Source organism: Physcomitrium patens, chromosome 25 (genome assembly GCF_059467195.1).
Source record: "Physcomitrium patens ecotype Gransden chromosome 25, ASM5946719v1, whole genome shotgun sequence".
Classification (NCBI taxonomy): domain Eukaryota; kingdom Viridiplantae; phylum Streptophyta; class Bryopsida; order Funariales; family Funariaceae; genus Physcomitrium; species Physcomitrium patens.
In genome coordinates, this window is record NC_143434.1 from 3,120,841 (window position 1) to 3,140,319 (window position 19,479).

General features: G+C 39.0%; 4 protein-coding genes across 7 annotated transcripts; 3 read left to right on the top strand and 1 right to left on the bottom strand.

Moving 5' to 3' along the window:
* The first annotated feature begins 2,081 nt into the window (after nt 1-2,081).
* On the top strand, nt 2,082-5,168 carry LOC112278316 (bidirectional sugar transporter SWEET4). 3 transcript variants are annotated; one of them, XM_024511598.3, is made up of 8 exons: nt 2,089-2,199; nt 2,325-2,440; nt 2,596-2,659; nt 3,331-3,367; nt 3,735-3,948; nt 4,082-4,243; nt 4,357-4,479; nt 4,634-5,168. In XM_024511598.3, exons 3-8 carry the CDS (start codon nt 2,620-2,622, stop codon nt 4,829-4,831), a joined length of 774 nt encoding a protein of 257 aa, XP_024367366.1. In that variant the 5' UTR covers nt 2,089-2,199; nt 2,325-2,440; nt 2,596-2,619; the 3' UTR covers nt 4,832-5,168. The 3 variants fall into 3 exon arrangements, with proteins under 3 accessions (XP_090103738.1, XP_024367366.1, XP_024367363.1); XM_090247612.1 differs by having other exon boundaries at nt 2,082-2,199; nt 2,325-2,659; XM_024511595.3 differs by lacking the exon at nt 2,089-2,199 and having other exon boundaries at nt 2,347-2,479.
* A 3,517-nt stretch (nt 5,169-8,685) lies between these two features.
* Nucleotides 8,686-11,412, top strand: LOC112278364 (uncharacterized). 2 transcript variants are annotated; one of them, XM_024511712.3, is made up of 5 exons: nt 8,686-8,782; nt 9,089-9,332; nt 9,630-9,803; nt 9,916-10,853; nt 11,006-11,412. In XM_024511712.3, exons 2-5 carry the CDS (start codon nt 9,117-9,119, stop codon nt 11,133-11,135), a joined length of 1,458 nt encoding a protein of 485 aa, XP_024367480.1. In that variant the 5' UTR covers nt 8,686-8,782; nt 9,089-9,116; the 3' UTR covers nt 11,136-11,412. The 2 variants fall into 2 exon arrangements, with proteins under 2 accessions (XP_024367480.1, XP_024367481.1); XM_024511713.3 differs by having other exon boundaries at nt 9,093-9,332.
* A 481-nt stretch (nt 11,413-11,893) lies between these two features.
* Nucleotides 11,894-13,323, bottom strand: LOC112278365 (rRNA 2'-O-methyltransferase fibrillarin 1). Its single transcript, XM_024511715.3, has one exon. It carries the CDS (start codon nt 13,204-13,206, stop codon nt 12,256-12,258), a length of 951 nt encoding a protein of 316 aa, XP_024367483.2. The 5' UTR covers nt 13,207-13,323; the 3' UTR covers nt 11,894-12,255.
* A 1,653-nt stretch (nt 13,324-14,976) lies between these two features.
* Nucleotides 14,977-18,154, top strand: LOC112278251 (nuclear FMR1 interacting protein 1-like). Its single transcript, XM_024511460.2, has 6 exons — nt 14,977-15,721; nt 15,909-16,033; nt 16,180-16,252; nt 16,481-16,568; nt 16,781-16,849; nt 17,163-18,154. Exons 1-6 carry the CDS (start codon nt 15,078-15,080, stop codon nt 18,006-18,008), a joined length of 1,845 nt encoding a protein of 614 aa, XP_024367228.2. The 5' UTR covers nt 14,977-15,077; the 3' UTR covers nt 18,009-18,154.
* The last annotated feature ends 1,325 nt before the right edge of the window (nt 18,155-19,479 follow it).

Genomic DNA, 19,479 nt, shown 5'->3' on the forward strand with positions numbered 1-19,479 from the left:
AGAACTTTTAATCAACGGCAATTTCTTATATTGCAAGGTTTTCTTCTAAATTTGATGGGTGAGTTATTTTGAGTCTTAAACCTCTTTTTTCAAAAACTTCATTTGAAGTGTATGTATATATATATATATATATATATATACACATTACAAGTATATTTTGAAAGAAAAACTAGATATGTATTTTTAGATACTCAATGTATTTTAAAATTCTTCAAAAACTTCTCAAGGTGTTTTTATTTCTTTTCAAAGTTAATCATAGAGTAGAAGATGATGTTGAACATGTTAGTGCACCTCCATATACTTACTTCATCTTGTGCAAGAGATTGATTGAGCACACACAACGCCACTTGTTCAAACTTGTCAATACCTCTCCAATATAATGTTCAAACTCATCCATACACCCCTTGACCTTGTTCACACAACACTGGTTATATTAAAATTACACATTAATTTGATATTAAATAAAGATAAAAAGAAATCATTTAACTCACTGATCCAGAGTAATGATGTTTTTATAAAACGTTTTACAAATATAGAGAGTTATTTAAATAAAATCGCAGCTGAGTGTGTTAATTAAAATACTAAAAGGAGTCTATAACTTATTAAAACTTTAAAGAAGAATAAATATGCTGAAAGTCAAAAATAATGGGTACCTAACTCGTTTTTTGAACGTTTATAAAACTTAAGACTCTAACACATAAGTCAGAAGTTGTATAGAAAGAAAGAAAGAAAGAAAAAAAAAAAAAAAAAAAAAAAAAAAAAAGGTAGCTGCAAAAATTATGTAACCAAGCAAGACAAGATACTGTAATGCTCATAAACCACTAGACGAACAAGAATCAATAATCATTTTAAGACACAAAAACATGCATCAATATACACACAATGAATATATGAATTTTCACGACGCTAATCAAAACAAAAATCTTAAAAACTACAAAGCATTGATTACACACTACTCTCCCAAATCCCTCTTTACGTAAACACAAAACTTTATACCACTGTAAACCCAATCTCATTAGAAATATATATATTTGTATTTGTATATATATATATACACGCACATTTGTTTATATGTATGTAAGCCAACAAAGAAGGTTTATTAACTCAATTGGGCTTTTTTTTTAATCTGCAAAACTGGTGTTGCATGATTTCATGGTCTCCTCCTTTCGGAAGTTACTCCACACAACATTCCTTGTCTGTAAAGAATGCTTGTGATAGTATAAAATGCAGTGCATCCATGTGAACAAGCTTGCATTCTACAATCCGAGGTCTCTCTCTGTACACAACAACAGCAGCAGAAGGAGGAGGAGAAAGAGGAGTTGGAGAATGTGGTTCTTCCAAAGCTCAGGTACTACTTTTCTATACTACATGGAAGCACATGTTGCATAATATTCCACGCCACCACCACCACAGTATTCCAGCCTCCTCCGCCACTCCACCGCCGCTCGGACCCGCACATTAACTCACCTGCATCTCTCACACAACAACAACAACAACATCAACAGCAGCGGAGTGATCAGAATCTTCCGCTGAATGAGTGAGGAAGAGGAACGGAGGAATCACTGCGACGCGGGGCAGTGGTGAGGGGAGCGTGCGATTCATGCGCTGCAGGCCCAGACAACGCAATAATCAGGAGCTGTGGGTGGTGGGGAGGGGAAGCGCGGAAGTGGAGAACTCATGAGGCTGCCACCGCGGCGGTGCTAGACACACTGGTGGTGGTACAATTGCAGCCATGGCGTTGATTGCCAGGTTTGGCCTTGTTTGTTTGTGGGTTTGTTGGTATCTGAAGACGATGATACTTCTGGCTACTGCTACAGCTCCTGCTCCCGACCGCGCCCTGCATTTTTCACATGACTCATCACTTCTCGTACCTCGCCGCATGCCTTTGTACCACCGTCGTAGACGTGTGTTGCTGGTTGCAGCTCGGGTATCATCCTTTTGAGCCTTCCTAAGCTTTTTTCTTTCTGTATTTTTGGATTTCTTTTTCTTTACTTTTTTGTTTTGTTCTTGAGGAGTGTGAGTTTTAAATTTCTTTTTGAGTGTGTGTGTTTATTTATAGTTTTCTTTTTACTTCATGTTGCAAGTGCAGTTCTGGAGGTGTTTGTCTTTGTTGTCTGCTGTCCTGCTGCTGTTGCCACGAGGAGCTCGGTTAGCTCGGGAGATGTTTCACTGGCTTGCCACCCAGAGACTGATCTCGAAGTGATATTTTTATTTTATTTTATTTATGCTACTGCTGCTGCCGCTGAGAACGCATTGTTTATATTGACGAGGATTCGTGGAGCAGGCCACTGATCCAGCTTCAATTGTTTGCATGTCTGTGGCAGCGTCGTGAGTTGGTGATAGTTTTTCAGATTCTGTGGGGGAGGTGAATCGTTTCTGGGGGTTTTGAAGGGTAGGAAACGGTCGAGCGTAAGCGGCTCATGACGGAGTATGGTTCTAGGTGGAGGCAATCTGGCCAATAGCTTCATTCAATTGCCAGGTTGTATTGAGGAATGAGAAATCTGCCCCCCCAAGATTGGAGAACTTTGTAAATAGCGTAGTTGCGATTTCCGGGACTCTCTGAGATTGGACTTGCGAATTGGGCTGTGTTTGTAGGAGGCGTAATTGGCACCGCGAACCATGGGTCACGTCGACTTCAAAGTCATTCTCGGAGTCTTGGGTGAGGCTTGATATCCCTTGTGCGCTTGTCCAGCCCCATAGAAATCAGCCTGTGTTGCGGTTACGATAGCGCTGTGCAGGGCTGTTTTTTCTGTGAATTTCATCGAATTAGCGGCATGACATTGCTTATAGAGCGTATTGTCGATCATATCAAGTCTGGCACGCAAGAAACTATTGAAACGGAAAACCCCTGCATGGAGATACCAGTGCTTATCTCACAGGACAAGTTCAATCATGGTGTACAATTCAATTGGTGTCAGCATTTCTACGTCTGAATTCTATGTACTTGCTATCGAAACTTGAGCAAAGCACAAGGCTCCAACACTACTTTCTCATTCTTGTATCAAGAATTTTATGAGAAGGAGACATACTTTATTACAGGAAGTCAGACCTTGATGTTCTTAAACAAGACCCATGTAACGTTAGAGAGTCTATTTGCTATAGAATCGATTTGCACGAAAACGTAAGAGAGAATTGTCGAATTAGTCATTTCAGATGATGCACGCATATGACCTTACACATCGAGCACATCGAAATCTCATGTTTCGGAGTTAAACGTTTGACGTCAGTTTGTGATTCTGTGGAGCTTGTGTGCTCTGAACTGTTCATTTCCCAGTCGTAGATCAGCATTGGTCTTGCCCACTAATGTTGTTGTCTGCGGCTTGTGCTCAGGAAACATCACTGCGATCTGCTTGTTCGCCTCGCCCATGTAAGTTATTGTCGATGATTGTTAGCAACAGATAGTGTGCCTTGGTACCATGCTTTTTACCTTACAGCCTTGTCCGAGATGAATATGCTACCAATTTACGTTGGAGAGACGACGAATGATACAAGTGTTACACACACATAGAGAAAGAGAGGGAGAAAGAGAGGACAATTGCGGTAGGGCTTGATAATATTCCAACACAATCGTAGACATGTTGTGTGGAAAGTTGTTCTTTTTATCCTTTGAGCCGAAAGAACTGTATTTGCAAAATAAGCTATAAGTAGAAGCATATGTGTGGAAGTCGAGCTGCAGCGCCATCCTCCCAAGGAAGCTAAGATTGTAACGTGTATTGTAACGCACTCTCTTGCAGTCCCACCTTCATCAACATAGTCAAGAAGAAGTCCGTGGGAGATTATTCTGGTATCCCCTACGTGTGCACCCTCCTCAATTGCCTGCTATGGGTTGTGTATGGGCTTCCAGTGGTGGAATATCAAGTATTGGTGGTCACCATCAACGCAGCTGGATGTATTATTGAGTTGATTTATCTTGCGTTATATTTGAAGAATGCACACAAGAGCATCAGGGTATGTTTGAAAACCAGATTCATCTCATTGAAATGAGTTTTGTCGATGTGGGTCCAGGAAGACATGTTCAACACTGGGTGTTGGATTTTGATTCACTTTGTCTCATATGTTTTTTCTTTCCCTTTGACCACAGATGAAGGTGATGAAGGTTTTGCTAGCTGTTCTGATCTTGTTCACTTTGGTGACGGTGATCGTGTTAGAACTCATCCATGACAAGAAGAAGCGCAAGCTTGTTATTGGGACTCTCTGTGCCGTGTTCGCCGTGGGAATGTATGTTTCTCCCCTCACAGTCATGGTACGATTCACTCGCCAACATTCTCATCGAATCAGCACCTTATCTTCACATCTGAATTCTATCAGATTACTCCTCCTTAAAACACCCTACTGTTTTTTTCTGCTGTGTTGCAGAGGATGGTTATTCGAACTCGAAGTGTCGAGTACATGCCTTTCTTACTCTCCCTGTTCAACTTCATCAATGGACTTGTTTGGTTCGGCTATGCATTCATCGGTGGCCTGGACATCTTCATTGCTGTGAGTACCAAACCTGCTACCGACACCTTCTATTACGTCTCAATCTCGATGCGTATTATTAGTAATCTGAGAACACCATATCAGAATCAGATATCGTTGTAAAGACCAGTCGATGAAGCTCATAACAACACTGCTTGCGGTTTACTGATGGCAGATACCCAATGGACTCGGCGCTCTGTCTGGAGTTGCACAATTGTCACTCTACGCCTTCTACAGAAACGCCACCCCGGTGGTCCGTGACCGCGACGACGTCGAGAAAGCGAAGCATATGAAACCAAACACAGACTCTGTGTATGTGCAAATGGGACAGAATGGGCATCCTCCTCAATCAGAAGCTAACGGAGCTCATTGAGACCCACAAGTGCACGAAGAAAGACACCAAAGCTCGGGACCGTTTTTCCACCGAATTATACATTGTAAAAAATGGGTGGTCTAGAACACAAATATGTCATATGGAATCAGTAGAATATGCCATCTGTTTGAGGAAGCTGTGCATCGTGGTCACGCAGATCGTAAGAGAAGGGGGAAAAGGATCAGCCGGGGAAACAAAACGTTTTTGTGTTGGTATCACGTGTTGTCTTCGAAGTCATTTTGCTGCCGTGACACCGAAGTATGTCTTCTATGTCTTCTGCATTGCCGACGTGCATACCTGTCGGTAAATAAACAAACAACAAAAAAACTACTAAAAATACTAGCACTTCACTCTTGAAACTCTGCAACAATGAGAGATTAGGTGTATGAAATACATCTGAGTGTATATATCTATATATGCACACATATATATGTGTGTGTGTGTTAGAGATGTGGTGAATACTAGCAAGCATAGCACTGTTCTGAATCGCCAGTTGAATGTTAAAACTTCAATGGAAGGTTTTCTCAAGTTCGTTCATTCTTGTGGAGAAGATGCAGCAATTCAATCTTTGCGGTATTGAAGTTCATGGATGTACAGGTTGAGTCAAGTTTCATGTGTTAAGACTGTTTTTTTAAATATTTCGTCAATTTTGCACTTTTACAAATGATTTTTGGAACTTCAATTTAAACATCTTTCATATATTATCTTTAGAATGATCTTGAGAGTCTTCTTTAGTTTGATTTTTAATTTTTATTTGATTGTATTTTTTTAACATCTTAGGTATTGTTTATAGATATTTCTTCTTAGCTATTTGAAATGAATTAGTCATGTCTACTATATTTCTATTATATAGCTTAAAATATTTCAAAAAGAAATAATCCAATGAATTATTTTTTATTTGTACAAAAAAAAATTAAAATTAAAATTAAAACTCCTAGTATTTTTTCAGTTTCTTCGTTATTTAATTACTCGTTTGATCAGCTGAAGTAGAAAGAAAACCGATTTACAACCAACTTGTGAATTAGTTTGTAATTTATAATTCAATAAATGTTATAAGTAATACAGACATTAATTTTGCACCTGTGTACTGAATCTATCAAATTGAATTTGAATTATCAGGGGTGAAAAAATTTCACCAAAAGAGTAACTATGCATATCCTTTAGCTAATTTGGTAATCAATGTTATTTTTAATTTTTTTTCATCATATGATAAAATATTGTCCAAATATTATTTTTTACAATTAACAGACATTTTTGTACTACTAGATATTCTACTAACACCTTATTATCTTACATTATGTATTATATATTCAAAATTTTAGACACATATTCTATTATGATATTTGCATCTTTATTTGACATTAAATTCTTATACAAACTTTAAAGACACTCTAAAAAGATTATTATGTATATTTTATAGTACTATATATTTTTAATTTATTAAATAGATTAACAATGAGATCCACTAATATAGGAGTGGAGTTTGAGTGTTGTTATTTTAATTTTAACTTATCTTGTATTCTCGTAATTTCACAAGAGTTTGTTAGTGCAAATTTATCCATATCACATACAATTGTGTGCACTTGTATTATATTATATTTTAGGAATGACTTTTACTTTTGTATAAGGCTAGTGAATCCTCAAATTCCTTGAGTTTACACAATTGTAATATATAATGTTTTTATGGATTTGAACTTGTGTTGGGACCTTTACAGCATTCCTTCAATTATTATGCTTTTAAAGTTGTCTGATAAATTCTACATTATCTAGCATATTTTACTTTTTTTGTTTTTATTTGTAGTTTTCTGATTTTGTCATGTAAATTTTAAGTATGTAGCTTAAATACATAGAAATATGTACTTTTTTATTTATACATTATTTGAAAACTAATTTTAAAACTTCTATGTACTTCATCTTAATTGTTTACTTTTAGGAATTTACTTGTTCTCAAATCTTACACATCAAACTGCAGTGTATTGTCATACATGTTTCAACAATTCTTATAATTTTTATAGTTTTTATTTTTTTAATTATATATATATATATATATATATATATATATGCTTGTGCCCCATACTCTTGAATACACACAATAAAATTCTTATTATTACTGAAACTTCTTTGATAAATTACAATAAAAGTATTATATACGATGGCTAATGCACTTCTTGTCTTTTTTTTTTCTTTTTTTTTGTTAATAATATTTTTAAAAAAATCATTATATGTCTCAAGCAATTATCTCATTTCCTTTAAAAAAATATTAGTTTCATTTAAGAAATATTTTATTGTAAATTTATCCTAAATCTTTTAGTATAAATAAGATTTTTATTGTGTGGATGCATGACATGGGGGTGTAGATAGAATAAATGAGGGATGTCCATCTAGCAATTCTCTTTTAAAATACTTAAATAAAATAAAAATGTTTTTAATATATTTTATACTTTGATTTTTAAAAAATGATAAAATTATTACTATGACCATAAAAAAAAAACTAAGTAAATAAACTTATAAGCTATAGATATTTATTAATCAAACTACTTTGATTTGAGTAATTTTAATAAAAATATATTTTTTATAAAGATGTTGAGGCTATAAATGTAATTATAACTTATTCCTTATCAATACAAAACAAAATGGTCTGAAAACTTGAGTTTCTTAGTTTCAAAAATTGTTATAAAAAAACTCTTCCTAAGAATTCAAGTAAAGATCCAATTAAAAATATTAATCCAAATATAATATTATTCTTTTAGACTTACCAAAGCTTTTGGTTTTGAATACATGTGATATGTATGAAAGTTAAATTTGTAAATGTATTCTATTGTTTTTAGTCTTTCACTGTTATAATTTTTTATAGATTAAGAGGTTAAAGATAATGGAAATATATATATATATATATATATAAGAAAATGATGATATTTATTATTAATAAATAAATAAAAATAAATAAAAATTCTAGAAGATGGTAATGTTTTGATAGATAAAAATGTTGTGTTTAGATTGATGGATAATATATTAAAAATTACAAAATAATGAATGTTTTAATTGATATGAAAACCTAAGTAGTCAATTCAATAGAGTTGCAGAATATATATATATATATATATATATATATATTGCAATTGTTAACAATGCTTTGTTTTAATTTTTTTATAAAACATATATATTTATATATTTATATATATATATATATATTGGAAAATGATAAAGCGACCAAAATTTTTACTAAATCAACTCACATGCATTATTCTCAACCATTCCCCTATTCCCAACCATCACCTTCATTCATAATGTTCCCAACCCCCTATCCTTGTCTCTAGCAACGGTTGGGAATGGGGAATAGCTGGGAACATGGATGGGGGCTCTAAGGGTGCAATGATGCTTAAGATAGAATGAGTTGCTTTAGTATCAATTTGGGTTGCTTTATTTTTTATATATATATATATATATATATATTTATGTGAAACACATCTGGCACCCAATCACAATTTCTAATGAAATCCCAATTATTTATTTATTTGCTTACTAAAATTTAATTATTTATAATTTTATTCTATTCATACTCTACGACCCGAACAAGGACTGCAACACTCGACGCAATCCGAGGTGCATCGAAGAGGAGTCGATCCCTCGTCTCTCAGTTCACTGCCCAACTGACCACTGGATCGACTCTAGATTTCTTCAGATAAGACACACCCAGCCTAGTAGCCGTCCAATATACCAGATCAAAATCCGACGGCCCAATATCATACGATAATAATAAGCAAGGCCTGCGTGGACCTCGTTGGTTTCTTCGGGCTCGTCCATCCTTCCTTCATTTATCGTGTTCCGCCATCGCCTCCATTATCTCAACCCCAAGCAAACGAATACTGTGTTTTGATTGCAGCTGCTCCTGTCCGGTGCTGCTGGCTCGCCTCTCTCATCTCGGCACTGCAACCAGTTTTGTTGACTCAGGTGGGTCTTATAGCAGGCTTTCCGGAGAATGTGTCCCTGAGGTTGATAGCATTTTTGGGAATTGAAGAGGGAGTTTGCAATGTAGACCTTGTAGAAGGGTTTATGGTTTAGTTTGAGTTTTTAGATTGGATGAGCGGGGGAATTTGTTGCGATGGGTTTTACGTCGGCTGGCTTTTTTGTGAGGAATATTGAGTGCTTTAGCTATTTGACAGCGTTGGTGCACTGGTCGGAAAACTTGATGGTGATTTGATTGAAGCTTTCTCTGTGTGTGTGTTTTGTGTGGGTGTGGTGGGGCGTTTCTGTTAGCCAGCAGCAAAGAGCAGGACCTTTGGCTATGGCTGCACAGGCTGTTTCGGTGGGCACTGCTCTGGGTGCCCGGGAGTGGTCAGGGTTGAGGCCTGCCGATCCATTTAAGGCAGCCCCAGCGGCAGCCAGAGCTGATACCCAGATCGGTGTTTCGAAGAAGGGTCGTGTGGTTCAGATGACGATTTCTGTGGAGAAGAAACAATTCACGACGAAGAAGTCCGAAGAGACCTTCGCTGCTGCCAAGGTAAGCGCTCCGAATTCCTTGTTAGCGTTTCCACGGACGCTGTTGAGGGAATCGTCTTGCTACGTCCACCTTGAAATGAATATTATGACGTTTGTTTCAGACTCTGTGTAATTTCAATGCTGTGACTGTGGTGACCCTACTAGAAAGACCTTAGTAGTGGTCGAAGCCTTGCTTTGTCTCCATGTCGTCAAAGCTAGGATTCAAAGCGACAGTTTTGAGGACTCTCGTGTGTTGCATACTTCGTACATGTTTTGCTACAATCGCTGATATGCCTTGCAATTGCTACTTTATTTGCAGGAGCTGATGCCTGGAGGTGTCAATTCTCCTGTTAGAGCATTCAAGTCCGTTGGAGGACAACCAATTGTCTTCGACCGAGTGAAAGGGTCCAAGGCCTGGGACATCGACGGCAACCAGTACGTGGACTACGTTGGCTCATGGGGACCTGCCATCGTCGGTGCTTGTGACGAGCAAGTACGGAGCCAACCGTCCTTTCACAAACATCTTTGCTAAGATGCATTCTTAGTCATCTTTGCCTGTTGACCACATCGTCGAATGCCGGCTGACCTCGCATTGAATGAACCAGGTGAATGAGGAGCTCATTAGAACATTGCAGAAGGGTACCAGCTTCGGAGCACCTTGTGTCTTGGAGAATGTGTTGGCACAAATGGTGATTGATGCAGTTCCCAGCATTGAGATGGTGCGGTTCGTGAACTCCGGAACTGAGGCCTGCATGGGCATGCTCCGTCTGGCCCGTGCATACACCGGTCGTGAGAAGATTCTCAAGTTCGAGGGATGTTACCACGGACACGCGGATTCTTTCCTGGTTAAGGCCGGAAGTGGCGTTGCAACTCTGGGCCTCCCAGACTCTCCTGGTGTCCCCAGCTCTTCTACCGCATCGACTTTGACAGCAGCGTACAACGACCTGGAGGCGGTAAAAGAGATCTTCGCGAAATATAAAGGACAGATTGCTGCCGTTGTGTTGGAGCCCGTCGTGGGAAATGCCGGATTTATTGTCCCGCGCCAGGAGTTCTTGCAAGGTCTCCGGGACCTTACAAAAGAGGATGGAGCCTGTCTTGTCTTCGACGAGGTTATGACTGGATTCCGCATCTCATATGGAGGTGCCCAACAGCATTTCGGAATCACACCTGATATCACCACTTTGGGAAAGATCATCGGAGGAGGGTTACCTGTAGGTGCCTACGGAGGAAAAAGAGAAATCATGCAGATGGTTGCCCCAGCTGGGCCAATGTACCAGGCCGGTACTCTAAGTGGAAACCCACTCGCAATGACGGCTGGTATTCACACACTCCGTAGGCTGCAACAGCCAGGTGCATACGAACATTTGGACAGGGTTACCGGAAAGCTCGTCCAAGGAATCCTTCAAGCAGGGCGAGATGCCGGGCACGAGATTTGCGGTGGACACATCAGTGGAATGTTTGGATTCTTCTTCTGTGCTGGTCCTGTGCACAACTTCGAAGACGCAAAGAAGAGTGACACTGCTAAGTTCGCTGCCTTCTTCAGGTAGTTGATCGATACTAGTTCTTGCCAAATTTTCCAGTTACCTCTTCGCAACATTATGTGCATTTTTTTCACAGGGAGGAACCTTGCTTAACGTGTAAGGTTCTACTTCTGTAGAGCTCACAAATGTGTTTACTTTTTCTTCGATTGAGCAGGGGCATGCTTGAAAGAGGGGTGTATCTCGCTCCTTCCCAATTCGAGGCGGGCTTTACTAGCCTCGCTCACTCTGATGAGGACATTGAGTTCACCATTGCTGCTGCGAAGGACGTGTTGAAGTCACTTTGAAAGTAAAATAGACCTAATTCACTAAATTCTCAGAGAACCACAATTTATTTTTGGCCGGAGGAGACTTGAGTTAGGAGTATGTGAAGTGAAGGACAAAATCCAAGATGTCTACCCTAGTGCCTGTCAATTATATTCAACATCTACCTCAGAAGTGCTTTGCAATTGTGTACCCCTAGGCTGTTTCGTTACGAACAGCGGAAGTCACCGTGTGAACTTCTCACTGTACACAATGATCCAGATACTGCAATCATAACTTCCTCTGCGCCTTTACCTCGTATGTCGATCATAGTTTATTTTCTCGTGCATGTGGCTTAATTGAAGCTGATACTTGGTCTTGAACACACATTATGTGAAACGAAGCCGAAATCTAAATTATGATTTGTGTGTGAGCATACGGCTGTGTATCGCACTGTTACTGTTAAGGCTGTTGCTGTATATTCTGTACAAAATGCTTTGCCATGAGTTGGAAACATAGCAACAATTCCTGCTCGGAGGGAAAACAGTTACACAATGTGAACATTGCGTTGCAATAGCCGAATGCACGTCACTATATCGTGATTGTAAAAACTCTAAATCCTGAAGCTCTTCCATCACCCACGCGCAAACTCCGTGACAAGAAAGAAAACCTCGGTGTTCAACTAGTTCACTCAACCTGTATTTCAACTTAAAGATGGAATTCGAGCAACTGTAGTAGTGCCTAACAAGCCAATTCTCCTCAGTGTATTGAATACTAGTACTGCCGAATGCATACACGAACGTGGAGGAGAGACAATGCATGTTATTTCACGACGAAGGGTGACACATCTTTCGGAAGTTTCAGCACGGGCAACTGTTCCCGCAGGGAAATTTGTGGACAGTACAGCTGGCTACCAACGAAGGACCCTATAATCAGATTAAGCACACAATGTTACTGATGCTAATTGAGGACGTAAAACTAATATACGATTCAAAAATGACATTGAGCCTACCGAAGGTTGCTAACTTCTAAGAAACAAGACGCCGTCAGTTACAAACGAAGTCGACTTTCGCAGCAGCTGGACATGCGCTCTTTGGTTTAAAATCGGTTCTATTTCAAAAACATGAACCCTGAATAGAATGGAAACCTAACTAAGAGCAACATCTATGAACCGGCAGCTGCCTTGGCTTTCTTTGGTGCACGATAAGTACCAACCACACAAGCATGGTCCCTCTCAAAAGGTTCAAGTGTGACTTGCTCGGCGGGCTTGAACTGCTCCTTCTGCAACTTCTTCACTTCGGCGGCAAAGACGGCCTCAGCAGGCACGGTCGAGTCGATACAATTAGCCTTAATCGAAATCACAAAGTGGCCACCATTCTTCAAAAAATTATGAGCATTAATTGCAACGATTCGGGCTTGATCGGGCTGCGCAACATCGGCAAAGATAACATCCACCATACCGACCAACATGCGGTACTTCATCGGATGTCTCGCGTCTTCAATGATGGGAATGACATTGGTTCGCTTCTTCGCCATATTCACGAGGTCTCGCCCACTCCGGTGAGAGAATTCGACAGCATACACAATACCCGACGGTCCCACTACGTCGGAAACGTGAGAAACGGTTGTTCCTGACGCAGCACCTAGGTAGAGAACGTGAGCACCGGGTTTAATCCAGATGTTGTCAACACCGCCCAAGATAGCAGCCGCGAGCTTGGACCTAAAAGGATTCCATACTCGGTACTCCGTCTTGGTACCGTCTTCGTTATCAACCGAAATCCGCTTCTCGCCATACACACTCTCTCCAGGGACGAGATTCTTCGTCACAAGCGCGTCTTCCTTAGCCTTGGCAACGAACACGCCTTCATGTCTGTGAGGCTCGATGATCACTTTGGCTCCTCCCTTCATGCCACCGCCGCGACCTCCCCCACCGCCTCGTCCTCCTCCGCGGCCACCTCCTCGCATTCCTCGCCCGCCTCTGTCACCACCTCGGCCCCCGCGGCCTCCTCCAAAGCCACGGCCGCCTCCGCGACCTCCTCCATCGCCTCTCCCTCCTCCTCTTCCTCCTCTCCCTCCTCGGAATCCCCCACCCCCTCTCGTCAACGGGGGCCTCATCGTCAAAACTACTTCACAATCACACCACACACAATACAATGCACTGCAAAGCAATGCAAATTTACACTAAACTAGTGCAGCAACACGAAGGAATGGAAATGCAGCGCAAAAGTCCGAGACGGCGCTGGACGGCAACTCGAGGGAATGGGGGAGGGCGCGGCGGAGGGGCACACGGAGACAGGGCACTATTCCACTGGAAGCCGGGGGGTTTAGGGTTTAAGGAGCTCTGCTCCGTGGGGCGAATACTCTCTGCCTACACGGGTATGGGCCCCCTTTCTGCTTGAAGTGTAAATTGGGGGGGGGATTTTGCTTGTGAATAACTAGTCTACTTAGAATTATGGTGTCAATAACAACTTTGATGAATTTCTAAAACCAAATAGGGATTCGTAACTCATTATATGTGTATGTGGGTGCTTATGTATTTAGTGTGGTCATGAATTAGTATTTAATCATTGATTGAATGCATTGAGTTGAGAGTATGATTTTATCTGGATGTGGGTTTTCTTTTTTATTTTTTCTTTCTGAAGGTATGATCTTTATCTTCTTCTTTTGATATTTGGTTTTGATTCTCTTTTTTTTGCAAATTTATAATAAAACAGGTTCACTTTTTAAAACTTGGTATGGATTCGATGTTTTGTGAAGTTTGATGAGTGTACAATTAAAATAGCTATTTTAAAATGTTATCTATTTTAATTGTAACATACATAGACAAGAAAAAATTATAACTTTATAAAGAATATTTCAAAGTTAGATGAATCTATTAATTAATTTGTATATTTTTTACATATTGTCTCAATCACAAATTAACTTTTAAAGTTTGACTTCAAAATCTAATGTTGAAGGTTTATAAAGTTAGGTAGCATAATTTTTGACAAGGGGCATAAGACTCCTTGGATTTCTTCATTGACCACTTGTAATTAACTGTATCATTAAGTTTCTTCCATGAGAATCATAAAGCTTGCTTTACTACTGCGATTGATTAACTGCTAACAAATATAAACATATTCTCAGAATGTGACTGTCTTTATTCTTTTATTTTATGTTAATGAAAAATTTGTAACAAAGTGAATATTTATTTTTTGGTGATTTAAATTTATTAGTATGGTTTATTTTTTATTTTAAATAAAAAAACTAAAGAGAGAATCAAAAAGAAAAATCAAATTATGTTATCATTTTTTAATTATGTAAATTATCACCTTCTATAAATTATATTATTTTTTTATGAAAACATCTTAATTCATTATAATTCGTCAAGTATCAATACAAAAATCTTCAAATAAGAAATCATTTGTATTCTTTTCTTGCTCTAATTTCATTTGGTCTTATTCAAACATGTGAGTTTTGAGTACATGTCATGGAATGTAGAATGTGGCATTACTCAAATACGTTTCTTATTTTATTTTATTTTATTTATTATCAATCAATAAACTGAAATCTACAATTTCAAAGGAAAAAAAGAAGAAATGAGGTACTTCAACAATATCACACAATGAATCAAACTGTGAAGAACACCACCCATGACCGTGAAAAAGCTTGCTTAAATTTAAAGTATATAAACTGGGCGCTCAAAAAGGACAAGGCCACATAAAAGTAACAAATACCTTTTGCACTTCACGATCACAAGGAACTTGGCGTTAATACTTTTTCAAATGACGTCTTCCTCATTCATGGATCATCCGAAAATGGATGAATTCACTTATTTCATTCATCTATGTGAAGCTTGCGACGGACAGCAGAGAGGTATTAGGGGTTCGTAGTAGGGTTTAGGGTTTAACGATCGTCTCGCCTCGCGAGACTGCATCTCTCTGCATTCGCCACCATCGCCTAGTCTTGCTCAGGCGGGGGTAATTCTGTGTTGTTACAGAAAGCAAATGAGGCCTGCGAGTCACAACATGTATGGGCAACCAGCCTACACCTTGCCTCAGAATCCTGTCCAGTACTACGCCGTTCCGGGGAATTCCCCTGTTCCGCACTATGGGAGGAACTCGCAAGACGCGCAACCGCAATTGCAGCCCGTGTACTTGGTGCATCACCAGCAGCCGGCAATGGCGATGCAACCGTATCCTGCCGTAGTTGGGATGCCGACGCAAGTCGTGGGGAATCCCATCCCGCAGGCTATGGCGGTCCCAGGTGTTCCAGGATATGGCGCTCAGGGGTGGGCTTACCGGCCCGTAATGGTGGAGCCTCCGCCCAACGTCCCTGTGTGGGGTTATGGTCCCGATCAGTCCCGGGGATACAGTGAGCAGCAGCAGCAGCAGCAGGAGCTGAGGAATTCATCGAATTGGCAGCGGGGCCCTCAGCAAGGGTATGGTAGAAGCGGTGCGGCTGTGCCAGGGGGATTCCATGGGAGGGCAGAGGTTCATTCTAGTTCACCATCTCTCGGGAATCCTAGCGGTGACAGCAGGAGGCCCGACAGGGGTTTTGAAAGCAGCAATGGAGGCAGGCATCACCCCTCTGGTGGCCCTGGGCGCCAACACATGAATCGTCAAGCACCTATTCCTCAGTCTCCTGCATCGTGAGTAAAATTCGTACCTTTGTTTTCACAAACCAGAAATTAGTCTTTCTAACGATGTGAAACTTTCCAGATCCCATTCCTATTCTAGTTGCTACTATAATCCTTGCATTAAGCATGTGTACCTTTGGAATCCTAAGGGGCTCCAAGTCGAGGGTTATCAAGTAATTGTTCCATATGGTCTCTGCAGGTCGCAATCCAAGCAGCTGAATTGTGAAGCATGTGAGAAGTCTTTTACAGTTCCTTCTCAATACACAGCCCACATGCACACTCATGTACAGTGCGACGAAACTGGCTGTTCATTTTCGGCTTCTGGTAAGATTTTCAAAGCCTGTTTTACAATGGACTTTATACTAATGACATCTAGCTAGATCTGCGACATCCCTGGATTTGACGCCAAAGTCAAGTTTTTGGCGGTGGTTCTGTGTTTAACGTATGACTGGTGACTAAGAATTGTGCAGGGAAGGTTGTAAAGGAGCACAAGCTTACCGCTCATCGCAAGTCTAATAACCCAAATGTCATGGTGGCACTGAAGTGAGTTCCAAAAAACTGAAAGTAGTATTTCACTGTGAGTTTTTTTTTTTGTTTTTTGTTTTGTTTTTTTTTTTTTTTTTGTTTTTTTTGTTTTTTAATATGGTAGCAGTTGAATTTGTTTCTAGCGGCTACTTTCGTAACTTCGATTTGATTTTTTCGAAGTTTTACATTCTTTTGTCGTCGTAGTTTCATGAGAAAAAGTTGGGGTTGGTTTACTGGGTTACTCAGAGCATCGGAAGAAGATGATGATGAAATCCGAGCATGGCGTGAAGAGCGAATGAGAAATTATCCTACCCGGTCAAACATCCAGCGCAAGGTAACCAAAGTTGGAATGGACGAATATTTGTTCATAGGAAAATTGCTGAAGATGTTTTGATGTGTAGCGTTGGGGGATCCTGAATCCAGGTGCTGGTTCTTGTATTTCGATGTAACGTGCGCGTAAGAAGTTGAACGAAGAGGGTCAGAATACGATTCTGATGTATTCTAGCGTCTTTAGGAATTTTTTAATAACATGTCAGGCATGTGTAGAAAGAAGCACTGGAAGGAAAGGTGGCAAGAGGAGAACTGATAGATGAGGATACAAGGAAGCGCCAACAGGTAATCTTTATGAATGAGACAGCAGTTTGTACTATTGCATTAAACTGGATTAGAGGGTCATTTTTAATGTTGTCAGTAGTATGTTGGTTACTTTTCACCACATGATGGCTTCTGCAAGTGAGTCCGATTTGGATTGCGTGTATCTTTTCCGCATGTCATGGTCACTTGAGTGATTAGTAGCTGCTTACTTGCAACGTGTATGTCCGCCTGGTTCATTCTATATCCACGTCACTTGGTGTTAGGGATGCAGTTCTGATTGACGGAAGGTTCTTTCCATACTCCCTAAAATGTTTCTGTGATATCCATTTCTTAGAGAATGAAAGAGATTCTGGCCAAACAAGCTGAGTTGGGGGTTCCCGTTGCTGAAGTTCCAGCACATTATTTATCCCAGTCCTATAAAGAAGACAGAGGAAGAGGTCGGAAGAGCTTAGCAGGGGAAGGAGTTACCACTTCTATGAATGGAGCAGATTCGAAGAAACGAAAGCTTGAGGAGGATGCCAGTGTTACCACAGGGACGGTAGAGCAGCCTTCGAAGTTCGCCCGAGTGAATGTTGGTCTAAGTAACAGTGATTCAAATTCTGGTGCGGATTTGCCATCGAAATCTGAGAGTGAGAATCCTCAGGACAGAGTGGTAGCACAGTCCATCGAAGAGTCAGATACCAGACACGAGGACAAAGATGAAGCAGTGGGTAAGCCCTCGGACAAACCTGGAAAAACGCAGTGTTATTTCTACCAGCGAGGTCGTTGTAAAAAGGGATTCAAATGCCACTTTGCCCACACGGGGCCTCGTGGCAAAAAGGGCGGAGACAACGAGGCAGGCCGGGGCGGACCGAAAGGTGTGGGTGTGGAGAAGAAACGTCCTCCCACATTGCTATCGAAGCTTCTGCAGGGTGAAATCAACCGAGACAAGAGCTACATTTTGCAATGTCTGAGGTACTTCGTAAATAACAACTTTTTGTTGAACTGGCCTAATCAGCTCTCGGAATCCATTGAATTGCCAGAACAATCAGATGATGCACACGAGAGCTCAGATTACTCAGAGGGGGAGGTTGTGGAAGCACCTGACGTGCTATTAGCCGACACTGCCATCATCAATACCCTTCTTTCAGAACGACCTGAGGTTCTTGCCAAGGTTGTGGAGATGGAAACTGAGGCCTAACGAGATGTAATTTTTTTTCCAATCATCCACATAAATATTTGGGAAGAGGTTCTGTAGGGGACATGTCACTTACATTGGCCAAAGTGGGTCTCTTGTGTATTAAAATTATTTATATAAATATCACAATCATGTTCAGCAATGCACAATAGATGGTGTCTTTCTTGAGCTTTTAATGTTGCTGGAGAGAAGTCTTTTAATGCAAGTTTACTTTGTTCCATGGACAAAAGCATCAACAATTTGAACTTCGAAGCCTTCGAGGTTGACAGCAAATTTGGACACGGAACTTTTTGTCATTACCAACAATAATTTTTGCAAATCATTAAAAGTATTAGATATTGTATCTCTCACTGAGTACAAATTTGAGTTATATAAATACAAACAGTTATTGGACTGTTTTAATCGTGAAATGTGGTAAGTTATTGTTGTTTATTTGTTTGTGTACTTTAGCCTGGCCCAACACCAACATTTGAAGACGTTGTTGTTGGCTCTTATTTACTATCCTTACTTAAAAAGTCTTACCATGTTTTTGGACCTTCAACCTCAAATACAAATAACTATTCACAAAGTTTGTGAACATATTAAAGTTCAATTCACATTGCTTGCAATGATGTGAATGTGACATTGTCATAGAAAATGGTTTATGGATAGTATAATATCCATTTTATTTTCACTATCATTAAATAGTTATAAAATAAACACAAATACATCAATTGAAAAATAATAAATATCTAATAAAAAAATACACATTAATAAAATTTTAATTCTATTGGTTCAATGAACATCAAGATTTTTTAATGTAACAATGCTTGCAATAACTAAGTTTCAATTAAGTATTGCCTTAAATAAATCTAAGCAATTTCTATTATGAAAAATTTATGTATAGAAAATAAATTTAATTTCAATAAAAAAAAATTAAAAATTTGATGTATACATTTTTGGCAATGACAATAACAAAATCTATGGTGGCATTAACAACAATATATTTATATATATAGTTATATTTTAGATTTTGTTTTTTAGACCATCAAAAAAATTAACTAGTAGTCATGTTTAAAACTTGTTATTGCATTTCAATTTAGAATCTTATCAAATCTTATTTGTGAAAATAATTATAATGGTTATGAATAAGTAAATAATTTACAAAAAAAAAAAAACTAATTACATAAAAAATATAAATTCATTTATATTTTTCTAAATATTAAATGATAAGTTAAAACAACAATTATTATAAAATGAGATAACAAAATATGAAGAAAATGATAAAATTTTAAATTATTATTGTATGCATAACATTTTAATTGACAAGTTTTAATTTTTTTTAGTGCAATTTGACAATGAAATAGACATTCAAAAATAAGAACATAATATAAGATATTATTGACAATATGAATATCAACATCTATTTTTAATTTGGAATTTAAAATAAAAAACCAAAGTTTTAAAAGTAAATAAAAATTTAAACTATTTTTTA